The sequence below is a fragment of the Ascidiella aspersa genome, chromosome 2, assembly GCF_963924565.1.
Source record: "Ascidiella aspersa chromosome 2, kaAscAspe10.2, whole genome shotgun sequence".
Taxonomy (NCBI): domain Eukaryota; kingdom Metazoa; phylum Chordata; class Ascidiacea; order Phlebobranchia; family Ascidiidae; genus Ascidiella; species Ascidiella aspersa.
Genome location: NC_139448.1, coordinates 6,138,351 through 6,162,509, shown reverse-complemented (window position 1 = coordinate 6,162,509; position 24,159 = coordinate 6,138,351). Strand labels below are relative to the sequence as shown.

Here is a 24,159-nt window from a genome sequence, read left to right as displayed (position 1 = left end):
TTTCTATTTCGCAGTAAGCCTAATTTATTTTTTTTTATGTTAATCGTCTAAAATTTTGACTTTTCTGCTTAATTTTAATACGCCACTGCAGAATGAAAACGCTTTAATCTGAAAAGGTTTAAGCAACAATCAGTGATGTACCAATGTTATTAAGTTTGTAATATATACAGAAAACCTAAGAAAAAAATACTTTATCAATTTTTAACAAATTGCATGATAATCCGTAGTACTTTAAGGTCCAGAAGAATGTACTGACGAAGAAGAAGAAGGCGGTTACGTGAAACCCAACCCAGTGTTTCCAGTCCAGGAAAATGATGAAAAAGACCCGGGATACGTCGAGTTTAGGACCCAAGAACAATCTAACCTCTAGGCCCAAACAAATGCAATACCAATGAAAGCCTCCTTACAACAGTTAGAAAAATGAACCAATGTTAATTTCTCGGTATAAACAATATTGGACGCAAATTGAGAGTTTTATGCTTCCTGACTAATTCATTTTGATATTAACTGTAGGTGTAGTTGGGGTTTCTAGATTCGCTTGATAAACTCGACCCTTGGTATCTAAAACAACATTCATAAATAATGTCCTTTATGAGTAATAATGTTATTCGCACAGTATACAGATGTTTGTTAAATAGCACAAAAAACAACTCTTGTATCGCACGAATTACAAGAAAAAGTGTTTGTTTAACTACTGTAAAAAGTTTGTATCAATAAATAGTTTCACAAAAGTTGCTATAAATTGTCCGCCACTAGAAAATAAGACACGATTTTCTATGTGACTTACGTTTCATAAATTCCTGTAAATTGTCTATATTTCATAACATTTTCGATATGATGAAACATTCTGGATGTTTTAATCGATGTCGCCTAATCCTACACTTTTTGAAAGAAAAACCTGAAAAATTTACGGAGCCCAATTTATCTACAGGGCTTAACACAGGAGCCACCACTTTTGACATAAATTGTCGAATTATGTGTAAGGTCGGCGATAGTGGGCCGGCTTTAAATTTTGTGTCCAGCTTAATTGACGCGATTTTTGCCTAACGAATAAATTATTACCAATTATGCAACTGTAGTGAGTTTTAATAAATTGCCGTTCATTTTAAAAAAATAAGTAAAATTTAATTTGTAATTGAATCAGAAAAATTTTCAACATTCACACTACTGGCCCATGACTTAACTCAATAAACTTCACAGAAATCGACGTACGATGTGTGCTAGTTGAGATAATAAAGTCCCATTTATGCTAAGTTTTATTAAATATGTTTTGGAAAACCTCTGAATCACCTCGCTTGTGCTGTGTTTTTGAACAGTTTGGCAAATAAATGTAATACAAAAGTTCAAATTCAGGTTTAATCAACATCACGGCCATATGAAATTCATCATAAGTCCGAAATAAATTACGTTTCCTAAAGTCAAGCTCTGTGCAAAGTCAATTAGAAGACTAAAAAGACTATGTTTCAAGTAAACGTACAAAATTTTAAATCTGTTCAGCATTTATTTTCATTTATTTTTTGGTTTCGGTGAGAAACAAAGAAATTAAATATTGAAATCCTTAAACGCTTTGAGTTACCGTCGAGTTTTTAAAAGTTACCTTAATTAACCTGCTTAACGTTCTACTACACACATTTCCTGTGCATTACGCTATTTGAATAGCTTGTCAGGAGGTTAGATGTAGGCAAAGTTTGTATAAGTAACATTTTTAAGATGCGAGTTTAGTTGTTTTCACCACCGTTAATGATACACATCGTCTTAACTACGATTGTTGTTTTTGCTCTGATTCAAAGTACTTTTGCTATTTGGTTAAGCCATTGTGGAAACGCTAAATGACCAGCATGAGCTTTATATAAAACAACATGTCCAACAGTTGGATTAAGCATCCATATGTCTGATATTGAAAACAAAGAAAGAGTTATTAGAAACGTTTAAACTTCAGTATTGGCTTTGCTATTCTTACTACATATGTCTTAAATTTAGTGATTATTGTTTATTGCCGTCGCGGTAAAATGAAGCTCAAGTTCCCGCCGATTTGACTGAGTTTTCCCGAAGTCAGGCTCTGTGCAAATTAGCCAGCGCAAACATTAGATTTCTTAGTAGTGCGAAAGCGACACTTACCGGCGATAAGCGTATTTAAAAAAAACGTAGTAGTTTGTGCCAAAGGCGAAAGTTCCGTCAAACACCCTAAAACATGTTTCTTAAACAGGTGGATGGTTCACCCTAGGGTGAATAACAGTTTTGCAAGGGTGAACCAACTAAAAGGGGTGAATAAGGGGGAACCGTCAGAAATGGATGATAGCTCTGCAGTAAGACATTTTGTGCTGTTATATATAGACGAGATAGTTTTATCATATCACCAGACAAGGATGAATGAAATCTGAAGATAGCTATAGGGGTGAACAAAACTAAAAAATTAAAAAGCACTGACCTACAAAATTACAATGTTGCAACCAAAACGGATAGAATAACATATTGGAGTGCCGTTTTTTTTTATTTTAGGTTTTCTTTTATGTTGCGTTTTGCTAAAATCGTGCCAAAACATTACTTTCGCGTTTAGCCGTCATAACTAGGTTTATATTTATCTGAAGTGTTTTGAATAAGTCAGTGAGAATTCACGTTATAGCAGGATAATGTTAAAGTTTAAAACAATACAAAAAATTTTAACTCATTTTCAAAAGATATTTAAGATCAATAAAACTTTAACCAACATCCAACCACAGCATAGTGTTTTTTGTGTAACTCAGATGTGTTGTATACTTCGGTTATAAGCTTTACACGTACGACAGTCGACAGTCGTACACATATTCTAATTGTGAAAAATTAAATGTCAAAAAAGGTCTACAATTAAACATACCTTGACAAAGGCATATATGTATTTCCACGATCCTTAGTCGTTAAAATATTGGAAGTAATAAAATCAATTTATAAGCTTAACAAAACGTAAAACTGTGTCTGCAGGCTTCATACAAAAATAGCAATGTTATCTCCGAATTCAAATGTTTCCGATCTAAAATATATGACAGCACAAAGAAAAATTAAATACTAAATGTTTTTAAATTGCTTCAAGCTCAAGGCCCGGAGTTAAGGTAAACCTCGATATACTGGCGGACGACGAAAAACTCTATGGTGTGGAATATTAAAAGTTTCATCGACCTACTGGAGTTTCGAATATGACAACATTGCAAGAGAGCAAGCAGTGCGAGCCAGCACTCATTTATGTCTAAGAAGAAATCATTTTTAACGCACTTTTACTCGGTTGAACTTTTTTTCAATTCGAATGGCGGGACGGGTCACTGGTAAGTTATACAAATTGGAAACCTGGAGAACCAAACAGTTGGGTTTTTTCGGTTGAGGATTGTGCAGCGATGGAGAAAACTGGCCAGGACTATCCATGGGTTGATATAAAATGCAACAGGAAGGAAAAGTATGTTTGCCAAAGAACCATCAGTAAGTCCGATCATTTCACTTAAATTGGACTTTCTGCAAATAACGTGTTGTTTATTCCCAGAGCAAGCTCCACAAACAACACAACCGTTCACCACTCTCCAGTCACACGTTAAGGTTTCTAGAAACTTTGCGACAACAGTCTACGCTTTATCAACCAACAACGTTTTAACAGGTCTTTCAAAGGTTGAACGCTTAGGACTACAAGACTGTTGTGAATGTGTTGAACAAATTCCGCATTTCGATAGCGGCTTAAGTTGTGCTACAAACATGTAATCTATATTGTTTAAAAATGCGTCCTTGTCTAATTATAACGTCTCGAAACAGGCTAATACTCACGCATTTCAGGTATCGTAAAGCGTACAATAAACATTTTCTTTATAAACGTTTAACATGAGAAAACTAAACGTACCCACAAGGTTGCACAGATGTTAAGATTTGTGCTACTATTACTCAGCAAACTTGAAGTGCTAAACCCCTAATTTTTGTAGCCCGTGGTAAAAAAGCAGGTAAAGCACACATAAGACTTACAACTGCGAAATTTTGGGTTTTCTTTTATTAGACAAACAAACAGGAATAATAACGCTAAATGTTGTCAAAAAAGAATAAATCGTGTTTGATTTGTAGTCTACAGCACAGTCATGTCATCTGGAAGCTTTTCAGGAAACCAAACCACTATATATTAGCCGCTGCAATATTAGTATTTACAGTGGATTAACACTAATTATAAATTACATTCCAATTCAGTTTAGCTAATCGATTCCACAGTACTTTTAAATAAAAACATAAGACCTACCAAGCAGCAATATCTAAATCAGATAATCTATAATACCATAGTAACACGACCACCGACATACGTCAAATTCGCAATAATGACCACTACAGAAAAAGATCTAAAATAGTCTAGATAAGACCTAAACATTTCAAAATAAGCCCAAAATTAATCGAAATAAGAACTAAATGGACAAAATTACGCCCAAGACTGTAAGGAAAGGGTATGGGATGATTGGGGGACAACTGTTTGGCATTGGCCGTTTTCTGCCGATATTTGGGCGCCGCTGTTTTGGTCCCGTTTTTTTGCCTCTGTTTGGGCTTATTGGCGGGTAGTTGGTGGTGTTAGCAATTGGGTTAAATATAATAAGGTTGAAAATATTCGGGGAGTTGGTGATAGTTATGTATGGTGTTTGGGGTTAAATAAAGGTTGTATCTGGCCTTATTTTGTCCAATTAGGTCTTATTCCAATTTCGTCATTATTACGACTATTAAGTATTAGTCCTATTTACGTCTTATTCCTAACTGTCTTTTATTGCCAAGTTAATGTTGTTCTTATTTTGGTCTCAAAGGTGGAGTCTCTTTAAATATACTATAGAACCTATATAATAAAAAATTGCAACCTATTTAAAAGAAAAACAGGCACAGCTCAAATATTTCGCGCTCGCTTGGCTCGAAAAGTGCGTCGCCTCGTTTTTAAATGCCTCTAGGTGTTGCACCCCAAGTAAAACAGGTTAAGAAACACTGATTTAACCATTGCCAAAAACATTTAAAACGGATTGCACAAATTGTCTACAGACCAGGCCCACAACGACATTGTGACATCACATGTGACGGAAAGCTTTATTATAACAACAGAAACTCGATCGCAAGGTAAATATAAGTTCATTTAAAACTGCCTAATAACCAAATAGAGTATGATAGGCCTAATCGTAAATTGGCTTAAACTGCGAATTTTTTTGGGTTTTTTTTCTTTTGATTGACAACCAAACAGGAGTAATAACTGTTTATCGTTTATGGTCAAATTGTTGTCAAAAGAGATTTACACGTGTTTGATTTGTAGTCTACAGCACAACCCTGTCATCTGGAGGCACAGGAAATCTAACCACAACATTAACCGCTTCAATCGCGGGAGCTGTACTTCTTTGCTGCGCAGTAGTTGCTGCTGTGTATTGTCTGACGTGGGTGGAAGGTTCGGTTGATGCAAAAGTGTACCGTGGTTTGTTTACCGATGCTCTGTTTCCATTTCAGGAAGCGTAGAACAACGGAGGCGACTAAAACAGCAGCAACACAACCACATAACGGTTTATTAAAAGTTAAACGTATTTTTTTAAACTGTTTTTTTTCTGTATTTTAAGTCCATGATTGTGGGGGATATTTTAACCGCTAAACGACCTTTTGTGAACGATCGATCGGCCTGGATGTGTTTACACGAATATGAGGCATTATATATAGACCAAAAATGAATAATAAAGGTCCCAAAAAGTGCACGCATAGGTATCCTTGTGAATAAAAAAGGTATTTGAATGTCCATAAAATGCTGCCTATTTCTGCTTGTTATTTGATATTTGTTGTACGTCAACTGCAACATCCGGTTGTTATGCTTCAATCACCTCATATAGTTGACCGAAATCCTCACAAAAAATTGTAATCTGTTTTGCTCCTGCCGTAGAATTCAAAAGTGTAGCTTTACTATTGTTAATTCGTTTTTTTATTTTTAAGTTCATATCTTGCATAGGCCGGTCGTTTCTTCATTTAAAAGTTATTTCGACTCGTACAGGTACAGACCAGAATGAAGCGGAAAACGATTACGAGTTGCCAGAAACTCGTCAAGAATACTCATCGCTGCAACTCGACAGCACACAACAACACGACAACGAGTATTCGCACCTGAACATAACAGGAATGGCAACCTCAACCACCGCCGTTAATCCGGCTACTTATGGGCAAAACGAAGGTACAAGTGGTGGATTGAGTGTGGAGTACAGCACGGTAGAAGACAATGTATCCATTTCCATTCAGGAAGCGGTCTACTCCGAAGCAACACGTGGTAAGACATTCGAGCCATGTTGTTTTTAGAAGTCGTTATGTCTTTGTTTGGATACCAAGAAAAGTGGAAAACGGTGAAAGGAATAACTTGCAAAGATTTCATGGTTTTAAAGTGCCCTATATTTAATTTACTAAGTGTAAAGAGGATGTTAACGTGTCCAAAACTTTTTATTTCAATCACAAACTTTTAAAATGACCACGATTAGGCTGATTGTGCAACTTAGGACACAATATATTGCAAATTTCCGTCTGTGCTTACGATTTAAATTGTAAACTAAAAACGTAATTCTTCAACGTTGTGTTTTGCCGGCAATGGAATAACTTTTTCTTTGGGTTTGAATTTTATAAGTTGCCAGCCCGGCCTAATCAGACATATGCAATGAAATACGCCCCTTTAGGTTTCAATGCGGAAATTTTCGAGCTTCGAATAATTTGTTGTGCTTACACTTTTACAAAAAGTCTTTAGAGATTGCGTCAGGTGTGTGTAGAGTAACAATTCTTTCGGTGTAATAACGGTCCAAGGCGTCAGATAAATTATTCCCAAACAGGGTGCAGATATCACACGCAAAGTCGGTTATGAGTGCAGCGGTATACCATTTATATGATTTTAAAGGAGCTGAACAACAAGGAAATGATACAGAGTCGTCACAAACCTACAACTTCGCCGACGAAGCATCAGTTCACCTTGCAACTCCGCACATTCAACCGACCAGCAACGACATGTACACAGCCGTGATAAAGCGTCCAAAACAGCCATAAAAATGTCGCACAAAGGAATAGTTAAATATCACTACAACGTAAACAGTTTTTTTAATAAAATAGAATCAACTAATGTACTTGCTTCAAAAAGCCTGGGCAAACCGAATATCAACTGTTTTATTTGTATCCTGTGACGTGTTTATTCCATTTATTCTTTGGAGTGCACAAAGATGAACCGTGCAAATTATTATTTGTAAATTGTGTCTTTCTACGTAAAAGGTTTGTAATTTTATCAATGTAAATATGCGTAGCCCCGACTATACTACGATGTTTAGCAATATTATCTTCTGTGCAAACTTCCGACAAATATTCGGCTATAAAAAGAAAAGGTATAGCGATACACAAAAGTAAATGGTTGTTAGCTGCCTAAAAGCTTTCCTGTTTTAATTTATTTTCCTTGCTCTTTTTTTGTCATTTTATTCATTAATAAAAAAATAAAAAAGTTATCAGTTTGTTGATTGAAAATCAAAAAAAAAAACTAGAAAATGAACTAGGCTGCAGTGAGGTTCGAACATACGACCCCGGGCAATATCGGGACCATCGCTCTACCAACTGAGCTACACAGGCTGAGAGGGGCACGAGTCGAGAAACAACCATACGACAAAGCTTATTACATTCTGTTAGGTAACTTTGAATCCATATTTTGTAAGACGTATGTGTCTTGCTTTTATTTTCCGATTTGAAACAAAAAAAAAAGCTTATAGCACAGTTGATATTCTAGTTCTTATTTCAGGTTTCTTGTTTCAGGTTAACACAACGGTTAAACTCAAAAACCAGATTTATATTAGGAAGAATATTGTTTAGAAGTAAACTAAATTCAAAAACACTTACCGTAAAATACATTGCCATTCGTTTATGACCTTAAGTAGAATTTCGTAAGAGCTTCTTACCAAAACTAATACGCCTTACTAACAAAACAATGAGTGTTAAAGTTAATCGCTGCAGTTCAATTTAAAACGCTGATGCAAACGAGTTAAAACAGGAATGCAAGACTGCAATAATGATAATTATCAAAACAAAAAGCAAGGCGCTTTTAAACCATAAAACAATCCCCCCTCTTCTGGTTAAAGGCATATAGCCATAGAGGAAGCGATAAGAGCAATTAGAGGAGAAACAGAAAACACTTCATCTGAGAAAAAACAAAAGAAGGTACAAATGCTAAAATTTTTCTATATTTTTTGTTTTAACTGTAGATTGGCTTATAGCCGTAAGTTCTCCCTTTTTGGCAGTTTTGTAAACAAGTCAATTTGGTATAACTTAAATCCCAGTCTAGTCATTTGTGAAAGATCTATGTCTGAATCAAGTCTTTAATAAACAAGTCAACTTAAGGTCATGTCATTAACGTGGTATAAGTCAGACATACAATCCATAAAACATTAAAAAAATTGAAAAGAGAATAACCAAGACCTATCATATGGAACCACTTTGCCAACAAATATGAAGACAACATTGCAAATCAACAGACAATTAAACATAAAGCTGATGTCACAAATCGCTAAATGATTTAAAGATGACGTTTGTGCAAAAAAGTAACACCGCAAACGACCACAACAGATGCTTAAATGAGTGCAGTTATTTTAGGCTTTCTGTCACCTATAGCTGCTGTGTAGCCGCCGTGATTAGCTAATTAGGACGCTTATACATATTTCCACGATCATTAGGAAATATTAAAATAAAATTAGGCTTTCACAAAACAAAATTCACAAATGTATCTGGTGGCTTCATGTCTACGAATTAAATTGATTCCCAAAGAAAATATTTCACAGAACAAAGATAGAATTAACTATACTAAAAAGTTTTTACAAACACTCTAAAATAAACTCTAATTCAATGCAAAAGGTGACAATGGTAATAATGACAAAATGTCTACAATACATTTTACCAAACCATAAGCTTTCTTTGCAAGAAGATAAAAAACATTGACATGCGGGCCAACAAAGTAGCACCAGTGTGATTGTTGGCGGTGGGCGAAGAGAAATTCGTAAAATTAACACCTTAACAATTGCCCAAGGCTCAAGGTCTCGCAAAAATTGCCCCCTGGTAATATTGCCAGATTAATGACCACATTTAACCACATGGGTTTCGAGTATAAAAGCATTGTACAAGATTTTTCTGAAGCGAGCAGTTAAAGCGAGCCAGCAAACCTTTGGTAAGCGACTTTCGTTCAGCAAATACGACAACATTTTGGGATTCATCTGTAGCTTGTTTTCACAAATGAAAGGCACCGCGCTTTTACTGTTTAACTTTTTAAATTCTATATTTTTTAGTTCTATTTGTAAAAAATTCGCAACTAAATATTAGATGATTAATTTTATGAATTCTGTTAATTAAAGCTATTGTTTTTTAACTGACAGCGCTTTAAAAACACGTTTGCCATGGCTCTGTCCCACACAATTCCTGAGACGTTTGCAAAGTGTATGCGTCACATTTCCAAACAGTTAATATAGGAAGAGGCGGGTCTACCGTTTTCCTTGAATCAATAGGCTATGTGCAACTAATAGGATTGGACGTTGTCATAAGGTTGTTTTTTTTCTCTTTCAGTTTATTAAACTTTTCAGCTACGCTGCAATATATTGTAGGTTGCTGCCATATACTGTAGGATAATGCATAGACTACTTTGTGCGACAATTGTTTTAACATTGTTTGAAAGTGCTTTTGCTATTTGGCATCAATTGGACAACCTGGAATAACACATCGAAAGCATCAACAAAAAAGATTTTAACCAAGCTTCAGCAGCTTGTGTTAAAATGAATGGAATTCTGGCAAAAGTCAACTCGTCAAAGATTCAAACATTTTTAGCAAAGCAACTTCGAAACAATACAGGTAACATTTCCCAACAGTTTCTTGCAGGTGTGCCTTTTTGAGTTATGACGCACTATATTTTGTCAGTACTTTCAGCTACAAACGCATATTATATCGGATTGACAAGAGCAACTGACAACAAATTCGAATGGATGGACGGTTCACAGTTAAATTACACAAATTGGAAACCCGGAGAACCGAACGATAAACATGGGGGTGAAGGTTGTGCTGCTAAGGAGAAAATTTACCAGGACTATCCTTGGGTTGATATACTATGCAACAGAAAGGAGAAATATATTTGTCAGAGACAAATTGGTGAGAATATATTTTTTTGCCAGCGTTAATTTTCCTACATGAGGCTAAATGTCGGTTTATGTTTTCCTGAAGATAATCAAAAATTGAAATATTGGAAAATCATTCGTGTGGTTAGTTGTTAAACACACGTAAAAAAGTTGCCATATTGCAAAAACGTTATAGGTTCGCCGCGCAAAGAGCAAAAAAATGTATAGATTTTGTTAGCTTAAATTGCGTTTTAAGGCGATCTAAGTTCACCACTTAGTGGCATAACATTGGGCAACAAAAGTAGATTTCACAAGCGGGTAAAATTTTTATCGAGTTCATTTTGGCAAATTTTGTCTCATAGGGCCTTTATACTTCAGCACTGTTCTAAATTGAATTCTACGAAACTCATAGAACTTTAATACGAGTTAAACGTGCTTTACATAGAATTTGCACGTAATTGCGTCGCGTCAACTTAAAGCCAACAAACACAATCAGCATTTTCTGTCCAGATCTTGATACAGCGACAAGTAGCGCTATACAAACAAACCATGTCACTTCCTCACCATTAACTCCAGTTACCACCAACGCATTACAAAACACCACCGTTGATTGTGTTTCCTTTGCAAAGGCTGACACCGCGGCCCCAACTACTTTGGTTTCCACCTCTATATCAGGTAAGAACATTCTGCCTAATGTGATGCTGTCATAATAGATAAAAAAGAAGTGATATGTAAAAATTTCAGATGAATTGTTTTTACTTTCCCGAGATATCAGCCGGTGAAATTTGTAACTGATTGCATCATTTGGCTAAAATTAGAGTTAAAAACACAAAAAAAAATTTTAAAACCTTTTGAAAAAACTATTTAAATAAGATTGTCTAAGATCTTTTGTAAAGGTTGTCGTTCGTAGTAAAACAGATATCGAATGGATGAAGGGTAACAACATGCATAGATTCGAATATAAATATTAGTAAAGATAATACATTACACTTTTATGCAACGTGCGTTAGTATACTAGAATTAGGACATAAAAGCAGAAATAAAAATTAGAATGACTAATGAAAGACACTCATAAACATGTGTTTATTAACAACTTTGATCTAGCCCCTCGGAAGCTCTTTTTGACCAACGATTACGGCTTACATATAATTATATGCTTTTCGGAGTACTAGAATGACCAAGAACTACCATATTTAACGACTTTGCCAACGAAACAAAAAAAACAACATTGCAAATCACACAGAAAATCTAATCGCGTTTAAATTGTGAACTATACCTTTTGCGACTCTGTAAATCTCTTGTCCTTGCGCACTGACGAAGTCAGAGTACGGCAAATTCTAAAATTACTTCCGCTCATTCGAAACATGATGCCGCTAAGAAACTTCATTGCGCAACGACTATGTACAGTTCGAAGCTACAAATATTCAAAGCTGCAAAAGCCAACAGTCTGTGGTGTAACTCTAAGTCAGGCTTTAGCTAAATCGCAAAGGGCGTTTGAAAAATAAGCGACAGTTAAGTCAAAATAAATCAAGATCCACGATGACCGATGCATCACCTTCGTGGGTAGAAAAACTTAAACAGGATCATAGTGCCAAATCAAGCAACTGAAACGGCCGAAATGGCATTTTAAGCATATAGCCAACACAAAATAAAATGACATATGACGTCCTATTCAGTAGGGGAAACAAATTTTGAATACAAATCCCGAGTATAGGTAATTTTTGGAAAACAATATGTATTGTCGTATAACAAGATTTTTTTTATCAAATTTAAGGTCATCAAGATTTATTTACTATAAATTTAGTTCTAGCGTTAGCTGCTGTGTTTAATTTAACGTCTGTCCAATAATATAAAAAAAGTATTGTATTTCAGACAGGCAATCTGAGTGACACAAATACACAGACGGTATTTTAAGTATAGATTAAAAACACATTTACAATCGGAATTATGACTTTATCCAGACTTTAAGGTAGTTCATTACACATCACAGTTTATCATACGTACAACAACGTGTAGTCCTTAAATAAAGTGCTGTTCAGATAAGTAGAACTATTCTCTTTTTTACAGCTCAAAATCAGCTTGTTAAAAAGTATTGTGGCCAAAGCCTCATAATAGCGGTGGTCGTTCTTGCACTGCTATTGTTGGCTTCCCTTAGCATCAATATTGTTCAGCTATGTCGCCAGAAAAGGCAAGAAAAATAGTTTTTATACAAGTCAAAAATATTTCTCAAAATACGAGTGAACGTTTCAATAAAATTACGAACGCTTTGTATTGCTTGTATTTCACTTTCAAAACTTTGTCTATTTTATGTTTCATGATGCCCAACCAAAAGTTTTACATTATTTGATTTTTTAGTGTTGTAAGCAATTTAACACACTGGTCTGGTGTTAGTTAACATACATTGGCTCATTTTGTTAAATCTGTAACGATATAGCTTAAATCGCAACAGAATTGCAATATATTTTGACTTGCTTGGAACGTAAATCAAATTCAAATAAACCAAAGTTAGTTTTGCCTTGCAAATATTACGTATTAATATACCGTATCTTATCCTGTAGCGGAACTCAATAGCTTTTCCATTTACCTACAGTTAAATTATGCCCCTAATTTTTAGATTATTACCAAAAAAGAAGTCTGAAGTGGTTATGGAAAGTGCCTACGAAGTTCCCATTGCAAGCACATCTTGTCCAAAACATGTCTACGTTAACACCAACGGTAAAACACACGCAGTGCAGTACATGAAAACTAAATATCCCAACTGGATACCTTTGAATATTCTTTTATTTTAACCTTAAGTATGCTAAATTGAAATGAGTCACAGTGACAGGAACTATAGCTTTCACGGTTGTTAAAATTTCACCCTTTGAAGACAACACTAATAACAATAAAAAAAAATAAAATATAAAACGAAACCGAAGAAATCTAGGAAATATTGCACGACACTAAAGTAGTTTTTGAAGTTTTCTATTCACAGTAAGGCCAATTGATTTATTAATATTGTCTACAATTACGATTGTTGCCTTAATTGTAGTACGCCGCTAAAAACCTCAATGGAAACATCTTTGATCCAGAAAACGTTTTGTGCAACAATCAGTAATGTAAACATTATTAACAGCCGGAACCCTAAGATATCAACAAGAATGTATCGAGGTTAAACAAATGGCATATTTAATCCATAATATTACTTTAAGGCCCAAAACAATGTTTTGATGACGAAGAAGAAGAAAGCGGTTACGTGAAATTTTCAGTCAAGGAAAGTAAAGGAAAAGACCCGGATTATGTTGAGTTCAAGGAGCAAGATTAATCTTGTTTCTGAGTTAAAGAAAAATCAATACCACCTAAAAACACAGGTGTTAAAAATTCCTTCGTATAGAAAATATTTCACGTGAATTAAAAGATTATAGACTTGTTTATTGATCCCTTTTTATATATTTTTAGTGTTCTATAGGTATTCTCATTGCTATCGAATCTCGCGTTGTCCGTCGTTCTTTTAACCTTGCTATCATAACAGTTGCTAACATCAATTTCTTTAAATTTCAGGACTTGTTTTAATTGGATGTTTTGTGTTGTTTTTGTGATTCACTACAAATGAAAAGTTCAAATATATTTTCCTCACAATGTTAGCACATGCAAATTGTTTTTGGTTTTGCTTGGCAGTCGGTTTGTTTTTTTGTTCATATTCTCATTTTGCTGAACTCTACTCAAATCTTGCCTGAGCCTATATTGAATTTGTTTACGTCCCGTTTACTTAACATAACAAATATCTCGAAAACATTAAAGCACCTTGTGTCTTTTAAAAAGAATTCAAAATGTATTGTGTGAGCAATATGGAATATTTTTTGTCGAGTACGAAACAAATTGGAATGCTTAGGACGAAATTTTCCATACATTGTAACATTTATACAACACTTTTCGAAAATCTCATGTATGACCAGCGGTCGTTTTAGAATCTACTAGTTTGCTAACGAAACTTGCAGTTAATAAAAGACCAGCAATGAACAACGTTGTAAAAACGTCTGTTAACTGCAGAAAGCTATTTATCACACCGTGTTAATGTAAAAAAAAATTTTGTCGTTTTAGGCCAAAATAGTAAGGAATTAAACAATACCAGAATGCTATAATTCATTTGTATGTAAAGATCGTCGCGTTAAAACGAGATGCGTTTTCCCGCCAAAAGGAAAGTTAGTAATATATTTGCATTTTAAAATTAAACAATCATTTAGTAATAGTCATTAACATGTTCGTCAAACGTTGACTTTAGGGATAAAATGCCTAAGGTTGACTATATAAGGGATGAAAAACGGTTTAAATTACCTTTTTTTGTTACAGGGTCTTAATTAACCTTCTTGGTGCAATATTGCACACATTTTCCAACTATTCACAAGGTTACACGACGTCTCAATGCAATATAGAGTTTTCGGCTGTATGCCTGGATAAGCCACTGATAAGAGTAGATCGCCACAGACAGACACCAAACCTTTTTTTTACAAACGCCGACCGCGGAGTCTTTTTTGTAAAAAACAACTGGTTGTGAGAAGGTTGCAAAAGCCACAAGATGGCACTGTTAAGGCTGTTACGTTGTGCAAGGGATTAATAAGCATTTCGTAATGGTTTGAAAAAAAAACGCCCTGGAATTTCGAAAGTTCGGCGCCTATGAACGTCATATCATATCATCATCGTGACGTCATTAAACATCATCGTGACGTCATTAAATAAAAGTGGTGTAGTAAACTGCCGATATTTGGCTAGGTCGCATATACGGCGATTTTTTTCTGTATATGCGACATTATGCAAACGCCCGTATATGCAACATAAACGCACACCCAATCCATTATAAATTTGTGCAGTTTCAAGCAAAAAGGTCTAAGACAATTAGTGCATCCAAAGCAGTGATTCTCAACCTTTTTTAGAGCCAGAGCCGCATTTCAAACCTTAAGTTTGCGAGGAGCCGCATAAAAAACAACAGTAGGTAATTAAAAAACATTAAGAAAGCAACAAGAAAACAACAAATATACATTACGCTAGCCTAGGCTAACTAATTAGCACTGTTGAAACAGCTATTTCTTATTGCCATAGCTTGTCGATCAAGACTAAATATATTATGACGTCACAAACCACAAAATTATTTTAAAGAGCCGGACGGAAGTAGCCCGGGAACATTAGTACTTCGTACTTGTGATACTTGCTGATCAAATTCATTCACTTTTAATTTCTTTTACTTCCTTTGTTGCAATTCTGCTACTAACTAATTTTTCACTCCGTTAGTGAGAGCCGCAAAATGTACAGTTGAGAGCCGCATGCGGCTCTGAGAGCCGCGGTTGAGAATCACTGATCCAAAGGATCAAAAAGTCCGACTTTTACTTTAAGGTCTAGGACAATGCACTAATGTGAATACAAATGTACATAAGAAAGATTAAGTTTAATAATACTTGACCAACCCGAACCCAAATAATGTGCGTTAATTTAATAATTATATTGCTTCAGGTCCCAATACCTCAATTTGTGACGTAACAATCCTTTATACCATGGACGATAAACTATCTCATGCCCACTGAGTTTGGGCTTTTTTCCTAACGTTCCTATAATTTTTAAATTAATGCACATTATTTGGGTTAGGATTCGGGTTACCGTTTGGGTTCAGGTGGGTCAAGTGTTAGTAATCCTATCTTACATATTTTGTTATCTTTTGTAAATTTTCAACGAATATTTTTAAACTATCAATGCCGGGAATTTGCCTAAAGGTCCAAATTAGTGCATTGCCACGACCTCAAGGTCTAAAAGGCAGACTTTTCTGCCTTTGGATGCCCTAATTGTCGTAGACCTTTTTGCTTAGAAATGCACTAATTTCTTAATGGATCGGGTGAAACGTCTGTATATGCGACATCGGCTACCAACCCTGATAAAATAAAAGGCAGAATTGGATATCCCATTTGGATTCGAATCCAAGAATTCAATATTTTATAATTTTGAACATCCCTAGCTACATCCCATCCTAACCTAAATGTCTACCAATGGGCTCTGAGCCTGAGCCTCCCGACTAACCTTTACACTAACGAAAATATTTTGCGGTATCATCCTCCAGATATTGTCAAGATCTACCATACTTTCCAGACAGGTGCCTGGCAACCTAATGCCAACTTTTAAAAAATTGTCGATCAATGATGCAAGCAAGGCAGGCTAGAAAAACAACTAGCCTGTAGTGAGGCTCAAACTCACGACCTTTCTAGCCTGCCTTGCTTGCATCATTAATCATAGTTGCCATTTTTTTCTCACAGTAATCATCTAGATTTACCAAAAAAATAATCTAAAAACATCTAGATTTTTAAGGAGAAATCTAAAAAAATAATCTAAAAATGATTTTTGAAAATATTCAATACTTTTGGACAAAAAAATCAACATTAAAAGCTTAATCAACGCCTGAGGCGTTTGCTTAATGCCGTATAAAGTTGCATAAAGGGACTTGCTTGATGCTTTAGTTTTAAGATTTCTGCTTTATAAAACATTTTACTGAACATGACAGACTACTAAAATTTCGATTTTATATCTCATCATTTTTTTTTTCGAATTGCAAAAAAATAAATTTTGAAATTACTGAAATATTTATCGTCAATAGCGAATCTGTCACTAATTTAGATTATACAATATTTTTTTATAATAATCTAAAAAAACATCCAACATCTAGATTGGATAATCCTATATCTTGATTCAAACCAAAACATCTAAATCTAGATTAAAATAATCTAGAATGGCAACTATGTCATTAATCAAAGATTCTGTTGGTCTGCGATAGCTTTTCAGTGTATTATGATACAAAAGCCTTCTTCCAAAGGGGCCAGATCACAATTGTTAATATAAACATTTGTGTGTGTATCTTATCAAGTCAATAATAGAATTTTTGTCTAAAGTTTGTACCATTGTTACATTACATCACACATTGATGTATAAGGGGCCAATATGCTCTACTAATTATTAACTCAACGCACAATATATAGGTTAGGGCAAAGAGATTAATCTCTTTGATTAGGGTGTGGGTTAGCGTTTTGGTTCAAGTTGGTCAAGTATAATTAGCCTAAATCTAATTTCCCAGCTTTGTATTTTTGGCATAATTTATTCCCTGTAAATAACTACTAGAAAAATGAAAATTTGGGATATTTAAGTTTAATAATATTAGGCTGCATATAGGGATGTTCAAAGTAGAATCCAAGAGTATTTTAGAATTTAAGGTTTCAAATCTAGAATAACAAATCCAGAATATTGAATCCTAGTATATTTTATTAATTACACTGGTCAACAGCAAATTTTAACTGAGGTTTTTAAAATGTTCACATTTTAATTTTTTCAATGTTTTGCTGTATTATTAATATAGGCACATTGCGCACTGTGACCTTATCCAACTATAATGTGACTCACGCACCATTCTATCTGGGTTTTTTTTACTGATATCTCTTAAAAACAGTATAGGAAAGGATATTTTATTAACGATTTTGTAATTAAATAGTCAATTTTCCAGATGTAAAATCACTCCTGAGCCGAGTATAAATGTTGTTTAAACAAATTCTCATAGCACTACAGCAGAACAAAAACAAATAAATGTTCGGTAATGCCAGATTTCATTCAGCAATTTTGTTGCTTATCCTTTTTAAATTTGTGTGACCAAAGACAAGCATTAAATCACTTCAGATATCAATAAGTTGGACAATTGTACTAAAGTTGTTAGGTTTAGCAAGAAGACCTGTAACACACAATGCCCCAATGCCTGTTTTACTTCCTTCTCATGGAAGTCTTGAATTCTTCCTGATAAAGTTGAAGATGTTCGTGAATGAAATTAGTAAGAACAAAACATCAATTCAAAACCAATTATGTTTTCCAGACAGATTTAAGCAGCCTTACTATAGATGCATTAGATGCATATTTTTCAAAATAAAAATCATTACTGCTTGTATTAGGATTAAAATAAAACCACTTTCTTGAGGTAAGACATAACAGAACTAAAACTTAGACAACCTACAGTAGATGGTCCTTTTTTCTACAACAGTCGTGCTATGAACTGCATCACTAAGAGACTATAAGCCTACAAGGAACTGTAAATGGCTAATATAACAAACGTTACGCCCAATAGAAAATCTTTTTCTCTAATAATCGAAAAGTGGGGTTCTATGTTTAGCATTCCTCTACAAAAAGTTTTTACTACTAAGCTAAACACAACGATAGGAATCTTGCAAAACCAAATAGTGTTTAGCTTAGAATTTAGATGGGTTATGCATGCCACTCAAAATGCATTTTCTGCACATTTGGTTGAACTTCTTTCCAGAAAACTCTGGTTCGGTTAGTGACGAACAAAAAAACGACAATTTAGGCTCTAAAACCCCGTCACCAAAGATTTTATAAAGGGTAATAGTTAAAGGGTAATAGAAATTCCATCATAGAAGTACTATTTTGGTTAATCGAGTTATGTGCATAAAAAATTATATGTCAGACATTTTAATGTATCACAGCTGTGCGTTGTTTTCAAAGCGTTTTTTATGGAAAATTTAAATTAGACAATTGCAAAAAATGAGATGTGCTAGAAAAAACTAAAGCCTAAAGGTATATTCGGAATTAGCCTGAAAATATTTATCTAAGATAAAATACTCGCATACTCCTTTAAAAAAAAGCGAATGTTTGTTGACCAGTGTTATTTATTTAACCTCGATTTTGTTTGGGGAGAGGGATTAATCTTAACATACCCTACAGGGCCCACAGTCATAACAATAAATGTCAAAAACAATGTGATAACATGTGCAACAACTGTCATTTGAAGCAGTTGTGATACATGTCCAGGTTGTTGCCTAAAACTGCAATACATGTCCAGGTTGTTGCCTAAACCTAATGTTTTGCCAATATAATGATTTGCCATAACCAATACTTGACAATTACGCTATGCATGACCTCGCTGAATATTGGCCCAAAGTTGACCTTAAGTAACACTGTAGAGCAAAGTGACCATGGCCAGCATGTTTTACAGGGAATGTTACTTTTGCAACGTAATTGGGCGTGTGCCACAGTGACAAGCCTTATCTAAACTTTGCCACTCAGATGTACAATGAAGCGCAACCAACGGTGGTAAAAATTAAATTATATCTCTTTCCACTACCCAAAATAAATGACAGAATTGGATATCCCATTTGGATTGAAATCCTAGGATTCAATATTCTACTACGAACATCCCCAACTACATGCCATTGCCATCCAAACCTAAATGTCTACCGATTGGCTCTGAGCCTCTGACTATCCTGTACACTAACACAAATATTTTGTGGTATTTACAAAAATCTATAACCGTTATTCGTATTTGTTTTAAGTTATTTCCAACCAGCTACCTAAGTTTGTACGAGTGCCCCTGAATCTGAAAAATGACAATACGATTTATTGCTAAAGTCATGGGAAGTAATATAAAAATGTTAGCGATTATAACCATATTGTTCAGGGCATTTAATTGCGATACCACACCAACATTTGGAAGAGAAGAACTATTGATTACATAAAATTAAAGAAAATATTCTTTCTTCATGTTGAATACCTAATGTCACCCACACATTATTGTCGGATAAGCGGAGGAATCTCAGGAATGCGAAGAAAGACTCAACTTTATTTTTTGCGGCTAGAGTTGGACTTGAGTTATTTTTAACTGACTCCCCAGCCCAGTTGTTTATAGATTAAAAATTTTAACATACATGGTCTTACAACACAGAAACACAAATGCTTTATATGAAAACAAATTTAGTTGCAAGAACTGAAAGCAAGTCAAGTGTGGTGCGATCCTGAAAACTCGTTCATTGGAAAGGGAGGTTTTGGAGTTGTGATCTTGGGGAACCACCCTGCATATGGACCAGTGGCCATTAAGTGCTTTAGTGTGAATGGAGAGGATGCACAGACCATCATTGAAAGGTAAGAGCAATTCGTAAATAAACTTTATTTGAAGTAGGTGAATTTCAGGTTTGTGGCACAAAAAAAAGGTATATTTTGTAATTTGTATGATTGTAATTTAACTGTTTTTTAGAGCAACGATATATATGCATTTAAGGCGCCGAACTTTCAAACTTCCAAAAGTTTTTTTAAATCAGTCCAAAATACAAAAAAAAATATGTTTTATGGATATTCAACAACAAAACACAACAGTACTTGTGAAACAGATTTAGTACTTCCTTAAGTTATTATTGAGACAACATGGTGTGTCTCTCAGAATTTTGTCTTGTGAAATTGCAAATACGCGCTAAATGCTGAAGGACAATATACAGTGGAGATCTACTCAGCTCATAACAAAAAAGTGGCCAGTCAGTGAACAAAACACGCTTATTTATTCACAATACTTAGTTAGAACCAGGGCTGGGGAGCCACCATAAAATAGCATTGGCTCCGGCTCCAGCTCCGGAGCCATCAGGCACTTATCCAATAGCTCCGGCTCCAGCTCCGGAGTCGTCAAACTCATATCCTTTAGCTCCGGCTCCAGCTCCGGAGCCATCAAACACACACCCAATGACTCCGGCTCCAGCTCCGGAGCCACCAGTCACTTATCCAATGGATTCAGATCTATAGGCATACATTTTTGAAAGCTGCTTTCGTCCTGGCTATATTAAATATGTTTTGTAGGATTTTACACAATAAAATACATCAGTTTAGTAGTTTGCTTTGTATCAATTTCAAATTCTGTTAAAAAAAGAAGCAGTTTACATTAAATCAGGAAAAAATCCTACTCTTGAATGAACTCTTTGTTACTCAATATCAAAAAATCATGAATCACTAATTCCAACACTAACGAAAATGTAATAAAAAAATTAAACAAGAGCAATGAAAGTTTAAAAACGAATAAAATGTAGGCTTTATAGTGCTCGTACTGTTAAACATACCGCTAATAATTGTTTCAGTTAAAACAAGGTTTATCGCACTAAATTTGATCTCAGAAACAAAATGGCTTCCAGCAAATCCTCCCTCATTGAAGCTCTAAGGTCAGACCGAATAATACGCAGAGCTGAAAACAACCGTTCCACACTAACTTGAGTAGGAGGAAGAGCAGTTACAGTGTAGGCAACCTTCTTAACATTTTCTGGATAGTGCTCTATTGCTTGAAGAACACTAAGTTTAGAGGACCGGTCAATCTTTTCCAATTCAATTAATGACTTTTCAAAGCATGCTTTAAATGCAGCTTCTGGATTTGGTTCTTCTCTTTCATTTGCAAGGCGCTGCCTTTTAGCCTGTTTATCCAGATGCTTTTCAAAATCAAGCGAATCGTCAGATAGAGAAGCTGTTGAGGATGTTTCATGTTCACTCAATGAAGATGTGGCATTTTCACATGTTTTGTTTGTTCTTGAGAATTGATGCATACGAAAGGCTATATCAACTAATGCACGTTTGCCTCTTAGTGCTTGTTCCCTGTTTAAGGTTATTCTGTACATAGGATCAACATATATCGCCGACAAAAGCACATCATTGTTCATAAGTTTTGTCTCCCGGTGTTGCATTGAGGTCCTGATTGCATCAGCTAACTTTCCACCAATTTGGGAAAGCTTAAAAATGAGTGTCTTCCACTCTTTGTAGAAAGAGCCTGGTGTTAAATGTGCAGATTGCATTCGTTTTGTTGCAAGGAAAGGGTGTCGTAGCAATTCTTCCAGCTGTTTGATTTCATTCCATTGATTTTCTGTTAAAGTGATATTAGGGTGTGCCAGATCCAGTAAACTGTCCTTTAATTCTAATAAACGTTGAATCATGAGATAGGTACTGCCCCACCTTGTTGCTTGGTCGATAATTGCACCTTTTTTCAATTTCCGTTTTAGAATTGCATCTATCTTGGGTGTCCTGGCTGTTATAGCAATTTGACGAACTTTACTAATAAATCTATCCATATATTTGTCCTTAAGGCCATCTCTCACAGCTAACTACAGTGTGTGAACTGCACAACGCATATGAGCTGTTTTTGAATAATCTGACATTCCTGGCAGACACAAAACACTATTCAATACTTCATCTAAATCACTATTATTTTCATCGGCTTCACTTTCTGCTAAAACTCCCCTTATGCTACTGGTTTCACCCATCTCAACTTCAGTTAAAACATCCAACTCAAAGCTGTCTTCTTCAATCTCAGCTTCTGTTAAAATATTTGATTCATTGTATTTTTCGATTGAACTTGCCATGTTTGAAGCGTTATCAGTAACAATGGCTAAAATTTGTTGTTTTGTCAAATTAAATTCTTTGAGAACAGTTTCAAGTGTGTACTGAAGAAAATCACTGTTGTGTTGTGCTCGAGTATCGCGAACTGCCAGCGTTTGAATATCTAGCCTGTTGTTGGAATTAACAAACTGCACATTTATTGCAAGATAGTTAACTCTGTGCCTTGTGCAGCCATCCATCTTAAGAAAGACAAATTTGTCTCTTAGTTCTTCTTTTAATACCTTTTTTTGATCTGCTGCTGCCCTTATAACCATCTTTCTAATTTCATGCCTTTCCAAAGACACTCCAAGTTTACCTGCCAGTTCTCCATTTAATCCTTTAAAACCTCTTGAAGAAAAGAAAGTTAGTGGAATACTATTTTCTACCACCATTTCAATAATATGTTGTTTAAACTTATTCTTCGTCATTGATACAGTAACTTTTTCATTTGAAAAAAAATTATGAATCGTTTCTCTTGACATTCCTTTATCTTTTAAGGATTGATTTCCAGACCCTGCACAGCTATTTTCAGAGTCTTGGCCATCCATTTTCTGGTAAACCTCTGGATGATTTCTTTCTAGATGTCTTTTCAAGTTGAAAGTTTTTCCTACTAATTTGGCACTGCAAATGGTTTCACTCACCTTGACTTGACAAATGAAACATCCTGACATATCACATTTTAAAAAATATTTAAAGACTGCAGACTTCTTTCTTTTAGCCATTTTACATATACGCTACTATGTCTAGATTTCTGAAAAATAAAACGTAAAATTAGCTACACTAGGATAAAACAGATACAGAAATCAAGTTGCCTTAACACAGTGGTTATCAAACTGTTTTTCTTTGGAACAAGTCAACGCCTTTGGAATAACAATCTGTTGGATTTGATTGTCACTAACAATGGTCTTTTTGTGCAAACAAAGCCCATTTTACAACAAAGCCCATTTTATTTATTGTTTTTAAAAATTATAATCAACTGCTGCAGATTTTTCGGAGCAATAATTTCAAATACAGATATCATGGAATAATAATATCTGCAAGGATTTTGTTACCACAATAGAGTTTAAAACGAATTAATTGTGTGACGCCCTGTGTAAGTTCACTGTAGTGAGCCCTTTTTTAGCATTATATCCTGTTTGTCTTGTGCATTGTCTGTACTGAAGTTAACATTAATATTTTAATGTAATTCTTAGAACAGAAATTTAACTCTCTATTATAAGCTCTATAGCCTCTATAATTCCCTTTTGTACCTCTTTGCAATATATATCATGACAGACAACCAGAAGAGATTAATATTGTGACACAAATTTCTCCATACGAGTTACAAAATCCCCCCTCCCCCCTTTATATTTTATATCAGTTTACAGTAAACTTGCTTTATTTCAAACCAAGGCCAGTTTTCAAAAATTGCTTTTGGCTAACTAATATTGGAGATGGAACAAAATGTAATTTTGTAGCTTTATCCCCTCAAATTGAAAAATGGCTCCGGCTCCGGCTCCAGCTCCACATAAAATAATAAAACTGGCTCCGGCTCCAGCTCCACAAAAATAATAAAAATGGCTCCAGCTCCAGCTCCGGCTCCAGAGAAAATGCTTAGCTCCGGGCTCCAGCTCCGGCTCCGGCTCCCCAGCCCTGGTTAGAACGGCATTTAAGTTATACTTAATGACAAATCGTAGCATATTTGGAGACCTGACGAGCAGAGAAAGCTCAGAATGTTTTGTGGCATATCTGAAGTTTTGTTGAGTTGCTAGCAAATTTTTATTACGTAGGCCTCGTCGTTGCGCTAGAACTGATGTTCAACAAAGTTGTTTTAATTTTTCGCTTTGGATTACTGTTTTTTTATCGTACTAAGCGACCTATCGCCTCA

The 24,159-nt window shown here is 35.0% G+C and overlaps 1 protein-coding gene and 1 long non-coding RNA gene across 2 annotated transcripts; one reads left to right on the top strand and one right to left on the bottom strand.

Moving 5' to 3' along the window:
- The first annotated feature begins 12,724 nt into the window (after nucleotides 1-12,724).
- Nucleotides 12,725-13,475, top strand: LOC146163318 (uncharacterized). Its single transcript, XR_014494510.1, has 2 exons — nucleotides 12,725-12,821; nucleotides 13,298-13,475. It is a non-coding gene; the product is annotated as an uncharacterized LOC146163318 (long non-coding RNA).
- A 7,465-nt stretch (nucleotides 13,476-20,940) lies between these two features.
- LOC146163317 (uncharacterized) lies at nucleotides 20,941-21,865 on the bottom strand. The gene has a single exon (XM_083381461.1). It carries the CDS (start codon nucleotides 21,848-21,850, stop codon nucleotides 21,023-21,025), a length of 828 nt encoding a protein of 275 aa, XP_083237587.1. The 5' UTR covers nucleotides 21,851-21,865; the 3' UTR covers nucleotides 20,941-21,022.
- Nucleotides 21,866-24,159: the final 2,294 nt, after the last annotated feature.